The 6,101-nt window shown below is 38.1% G+C and overlaps 1 protein-coding gene across 3 annotated transcripts; it reads right to left on the bottom strand.

The window, feature by feature from the left end:
- Positions 1-316: 316 nt before the first annotated feature.
- LOC103652281 (lysine-specific demethylase JMJ25) lies at positions 317-5,331 on the bottom strand. Of its 3 annotated transcripts, none has more exons than XM_008677897.3 (10): positions 4,876-5,331; positions 3,089-3,523; positions 2,907-3,005; positions 2,699-2,803; positions 2,381-2,452; positions 2,136-2,281; positions 1,663-1,986; positions 1,507-1,579; positions 1,264-1,322; positions 317-811 (listed from the first exon to the last, which is right to left on the bottom strand). In XM_008677897.3, exons 6-10 carry the CDS (start codon positions 2,220-2,222, stop codon positions 515-517), a joined length of 840 nt encoding a protein of 279 aa, XP_008676119.2. In that variant the 5' UTR covers positions 2,223-2,281; positions 2,381-2,452; positions 2,699-2,803; positions 2,907-3,005; positions 3,089-3,523; positions 4,876-5,331; the 3' UTR covers positions 317-514. The 3 variants fall into 3 exon arrangements, 2 of the variants coding, with proteins under 2 accessions (XP_008676119.2, XP_020405962.1); XM_020550373.3 differs by having other exon boundaries at positions 3,089-3,172; positions 4,876-5,315; XR_004857214.1 differs by lacking the exon at positions 1,264-1,322.
- Positions 5,332-6,101: the final 770 nt, after the last annotated feature.

Raw genomic sequence — 6,101 nt, 5'->3', positions numbered from 1 at the left:
AAAAAATCGTAGAGAATACAAACATTAAAAGTCATAAAGTATTTATCAAACCGTCTCGAATATCCTACAATAATAGACGATTACAATAGGAAAACCATCTTATTTAGGTGACTAATAATGGACGTTTTAGAAACCGTCTTATTTAGGAGACTGATATTAGACATATTGGTAACCGTCTTATTAAGATTTAAACGAAATGACTTACACGACAGTACATTCTTCAATTTATAATCATTTTTTCAGATATCATGTTATAATAATTTGAAAGAGAAATATATATACACATATATTGAACAACATTATAATTAATATAATATAAATAAGTACCATTCAATATATCATAAATAAGCATTGTCAAACAACGCATACATAAGTGTACTCTAAATCTAAACTAAAATACAATTGTTTGCACTAATGTTAAGCCTAACTTTATATGAATTAAAGTCTCCACACTTTTGCGACCACCAAATTTGAATTCTATTCTAAGTTTTCCTGTACAACAAATAGGAGAAAACTAGACATAGCAAAAAGCTCCAAGCAGCACGTGGATGGTCTCAAAGCTGCCCTTGTGCTTCTCCCTGTTCTTGATGACTCCTACACGCCTGGTGTTCCTCCCGCCAGTCACCATGACCATGTTGTCGACGTCAAACTTGATGAAGTCCATGATCTTGTTGGTCTGCAGATCGATCTTGATGGTGTCGTTGGCCTTGATGAGCGGGTCGAGGTAGCGGATAGCGCGACCGTCGTAGGTGTTCAGGTAGGGGATGCCTTTTTGGCCAAACTGAACAAACCTCACCTTGCAGAGCTTGAACTGCACACAAACCAATAGAAAAACAGTGAGCATTTCACATGACATTTTCAATGTAGCACATGACATTTTCAATGCAAGCAGTGAGCAACATCTATTAATAGTCCTAACGATTGTAGCACATGACATTTTCAATGCAAGACTTTCATGCACACAACATATATGAACAATATAGCAAGGATAAGGTACACAGATCTACTAATGAAAAACAGCAACCTCACACAGCTACCAAGATCATCATGCTCAACTAGAACAATGAGAGATGATGTGTTAAATTGGCTGGCATTGCAAGCACGTTGTGCTGTTCCAAGACTTGACACAGTTTATCAGGTGATATACTTGGATCCATGACCTCAAAGAATAACTTACAAAGAGTTGATATGTGCATATAAGACCCTAATTACAGTTAACAGTGGGAAAGTACGAGGATCAAATAAATGGTACAACAGGCTAACCATATTGGTCTCGACCGAAGCTGAGTCCATTGTAATCTGCTCGATTGTCTTCAGTCCCTCTAAGAAAATGAACCCAACAAGACATACAAGCTTCAATACCCGAAGTCCACAAACAGAAGTAATGTTAAGTTGACAAGCAAGCCAATTTGCAATGGAGCCTAGAGCCTAGATGCAATGGAGCAAACAACAGTAAAACATTTGGAAATAAAAATAGTAATCCTCTCTCTGGTACTTAGTACTTACCATATTGATCCTTCAACATCTTCTTATGATAATCGTTAAGGTACACTGTTTGATCATAAATAGGATATTTAACCTGCATCAAAAGTATAGTAACATGAAACACCTTTGAGAATTTATTTAAGACTAATTTGACATAGGGAAGAAATGAGTCATTACAGAAGACACTGCTTGACATCTAGCTGCACATTCTTCCCGATGAACAGCTAGATATTCATTAAGCTTTGGAAGATCCTGCCTGCGAAATACATCCCATACAGCAGCACTAGCCAGGGATCCTTCTGAATTATTAGTGTTTGGCTCCTCGATGTGTGAAATCGAGTGTTTGTGTGATTGCTCTTCAATATCCAGATTCAAATTTTGAACATGAGTATTTACATGAACACTAGTTCCATTAGCAATCCTTTCAGATACATCAGACTGTACCCTTACCCTCTTGGGACATTGGTAATGCACTTCAGTTGCATGCATTAACATGTGAACCTACAAGAGGAAACAAATAGCATTAGCCATCTGGTGTTTGTAACTTTTGTCATTAAAAATACTCAAGTTACTCAGCCGACCTTCATGAAAAACAAGCGCTCAAATCTAAGCAGAACTTTGAAGTGAAAACTGAGTAAGACCAAACTTACCACATCGCACATGTTAATCATTAGATTTGTCATTGAATCACCTTTACCAAGTTCTTGGTGACTTCCATGTGCAATTAGCAGTTTCATCCCTAATTCAGGTTGTAAGGCATCTGGTATTGTTTTCTCTTTCCTTTTCCAAAATTATCCTGTAAATAACATAGATGTGACAAAATTAAGGCATCCGTTTGCTTTAAAAATGCAAAAATCTTGATTCATCAACAATAGTGCCTCTTGAGAAAACATACCTTATTCCCAATCACTGCTCCGTCTGGGATTTCTAGCTTGACGCCAGGTTTTGCAGTGATGGTCACTTTCCCCTAAAGTTACAGAGAAGAAGTGTCATTACTCCATGACTTAAGCACTGTAAGATATGTGTCTTCATAAAGGAGTCATAAAAAACAACATGGGAAAAGAAGCTGCAAATTGTTCCCATTAAGTTTCTCTACATCTTTTTAGCATGATATATGCGATCTTCGAATAAATACATGAAACTTGTCTGAACTTAGGAAGTTGTTCTGCAACTTAGGAATGTTATAGCTGTTCTGTAACTTAGGAAGATGTACCTTCAGTACAATTCCAGAACCGAACCAAACATCACCGGAAACCTTCAAGATGTCAAGCTCAACAATGCTAGGTATGGACTTGAAGCGACCAAGGAAGCTCCCAACCTGCCAATATGTGAAGAAACACGATCATCCTAACTGCGTTTGGACCTCACAAGTTAATGTTTGAACCTCTTTTTTAATGAAAATATAAATGCTAGAATCTGACCTTCTTGAACTCAGGACCAAGTTCAATTGAGGGATTTGATGGATTTGTTCTGGCTGAATTACGTGTAACGAAGCCATCAACCAAGGTATATAGATCAGACTGCAAAGCAAAAATAGAAGTTTTCATTTAGACGCATAGAGAGCACATCACATACTCAATTTTATTCAGCATAGCATACAAACCTGTACTAGCTGCAAATCTGATGTCGCCTTAACTGGTAGGAAGCGGGACCTTGGAACGTTGATACCAATGGCATGGTCAAAGAACTGGTCCAATAAAACTTTATTTGTTATATTTATATATATAGTCACATAAAAGCATGGTGATGTACATAGTACTTTGGCTCAAATGCTTCCCTGATAATAATAGGCTCCGTGTTTTTCCAATGCAAGATTGATAAGAATCACTCTGGAGAGGGTCGCCCATGCTGGGGCCTTTAGGGCTCGTTTGGCAGCCTGGTGAATTGCACACCGGCCAGCCACAGCCAGCGGGGGCAATACCTGCATTACCTATCCCACGTGTTGTGCAGTCCTGTGGGGCATAGGTTCCCTGTGTCCATTTGGCAAAGATTGCTGCAGGTAACAGACAAGCAGTGCAAGAGGGACAAGCATGCACATCTACGAACAAGCAGTGTAGGTGGACAAAAGGCAGGTCACATGATAATACTTCTTAACCTTAACAAATAAGCATAGTAATTGAAATATGTAAGAATCACAGATAATTATAAACATGAACATGGAGGTACCATTGCTGGTGCTTTTATTTGACAATATAAATATTTAATTATTTAGAAAAATTCTATTTTGCACCAACCAAAGAATTTTACGAATCACAAAGTCTGCAAAATGGAAACAATAGCCCTAGCAGCTAGCAAGAGACAGATTGGTTGAGCTCTTCCTGCTTGTGTTCTTTGTGTATGGTGATTCATTGATCATAAGAGATTGATTCTCTGTAACTCTTTAAAGTAAACTCAGTGACACATATAGGATTCCATGCATCAACTAAATGAGAAGAAGCTGCTTTTTTAACTCTCAGCTCCATGGTTTATTTTAGAGAACTGCTCGAAAAAGTTTGGAAAAATATTTCTCAATAAAAAATTGTTTGATGATAGAGCTTCTTCTAAATTCAGCGTGAAAGATTCTAATGCTTTTCTTCCTTTTTCTTTAAAGAAAAAAATATAGAGCTAGGCACAAATAATTACTAGAACCTACACTCTTCGGGTCTAGAAACAACAAGTAATCTAAAAATGGAGGTCATCAACATTGCGCAGCGCTTGCTAAATCCCAGTTCCTCTGTTGGTGATGGAAAAATGTTTTTTGATTGACACAACCACCACATCAAACAGCAGATGAGATTATTGTTGTCAGTAACTCAGCATCTAGCACTAATCGTATGACCATAGTCCCAGTGCTGCTCATCAAAAGATGCATCAGTTTGATAGCACCAGAGAATGAATGCATGTGTTTGTGAGAAATGCAAACTGACATATAGTTGAAAACCAAGAAATGCTAATATACTCTGGCACAAGAAGAAGACATTTACTCTCACAGCTACATGAGGGTTCCTTTTTAACATACCAGTATTTAGTAAACTGTAACTTGATCTCAGCTTAGCTAGTTGCTCAGTTCTTAATAGGAACAAGAATATAAAATAAGCCTAAAGTGCAATGTTTAAAAAAAAACTAAGCCTGAAGTGCACTGTTTTAAAAAAAACTAAGCTATGTTTAAACTGCATGCACGGATGCACCGACCAGTTTATCAGAAAAGACCTAATCAAAAGAGAAAGATTTCTAGGTGGAGTTCTAGATTGCAAGTTTAGATTGCACGCATGGATGCACCGATCAAGCTAATCTATCCTACCAGCAGATCCTCAGCGATGATGCAAGCAAGCACTAGCAGCTTCTTCCATAACGAGAATCAAATATAGACAACAGATCTAAACGGAATAAGCTAAAAAGGTGGAAGCTCACCAGATCCTCAGTGTCTTCTTCTACAATGAGAGAGGTGGCGATATAGAAGCGGTGGGTGAAGGCGGCGATGGAGGGGGACTAGGGGAGGTGCCATAGAAGCTGCGGGTGATGGAGTTGACCGCCAGATCCAGAGGAGGAGCACCGGCTGCTGGATCCAAAGGAAGAGACAAGACGTTCCATATTCGACCATTGGAGGGCAACGACTGGATCTGGATGAGGTTTGACGGTGAGCTTCTTACTATGTGTCTTCTTCTTCGCCAAGGACTCCAGCCCCAACGCTAGCGGGCCCGGGGGACGGCGGTTCATTGAAGATGGAGACGAGGACATGGTGGCGGCGGTGCTAGGGTTATAGGGTTTGTGGAAGACGAATGAGAGGGAAGTTGGCTCGCCGCTCGTGTCGAACATGGAAGTGTAGGAGAAACCAACCCAATTTTAGGCTACTGACGGCGACTCATTAGGTTTAGCATCAGGGTAGGTAGGATGGATTAAATTAAAAGAAAGTATAATGACAGTTTAAAAAAGATGACCCAAGATGATTGTTAAAACTAGTGTTTTAATATAGTATAAGATATATAAAAGATTTGTTGAATTAGTTTTTTAATTAGGCTACATTTAATACCCGTAATTATCATTCAAATATTTGATATGGTAGTGACTAAATTTTATTTGGGTGGAACCAAACATCCCCTCAGTTTGATAATTTTTTTAGTCTGAAGTCGCCCATAATTTTGATAACTTTTTTCAGGTCTGAAGTCAGAGTACATCCACATATCTGCATGCTTGAGCACGCGGCACGACAGAAACACAATGAAAGCTAAAGTGGTCGGGTTTTTGGAGTTTGACAATGTAAATGTAAAAGTATTGATATATTCATCATAGATGGATATATCTTCCTAAACCCCTTGGTACGTAAATGATAGGAATTAAAGGAAAATGGTGACTTATGTCTCTTGTATGACACATTAATGATCGGGTCACATGTGGGTCTATTTTACCATCTATATCAAGTTGCAGAAATAAGTTTTACATTTTATATCATATATAATCAAACTAAGCCGAATTCACTATTCACTACGTTTTTTTTCATAATACGTCTTATTACAAATATCATACAAATAAGGTTTCATATTTAGAAGTGTCTAGTATACTTACTAACATTTAAGACAGTCCTTATAGTCTACACGACTCTAATACTATCTTTATTTGAGATGGTTTCATATATAGAC

Source organism: Zea mays, chromosome 3 (assembly GCF_902167145.1).
Source record: "Zea mays cultivar B73 chromosome 3, Zm-B73-REFERENCE-NAM-5.0, whole genome shotgun sequence".
NCBI classification, from domain to species: domain Eukaryota; kingdom Viridiplantae; phylum Streptophyta; class Magnoliopsida; order Poales; family Poaceae; genus Zea; species Zea mays.
The sequence above is the reverse complement of the archived record's forward strand: the minus strand, read 5'-3'. Positions and strand labels throughout refer to the sequence as shown.

Excerpts from the sequence above, each read along its gene's own strand:
- LOC103652281 (XM_008677897.3), bottom strand. The coding sequence starts at position 2,222 with ATGAAACTGCTAATTGCACATGGAAGTCACCAAGAACTTGGTAAAGGT. Across the intron at positions 1,987-2,135 it reads TGATTAACATGTGCGATGTG|GTTCACATGTTAATGCATGC; the intron begins GTAAGTTTGGTC and ends TTCCTCTTGTAG. Across the intron at positions 1,580-1,662 it reads GATGTCAAGCAGTGTCTTCT|GTTAAATATCCTATTTATGA; the intron begins GTAATGACTCAT and ends CTTTTGATGCAG.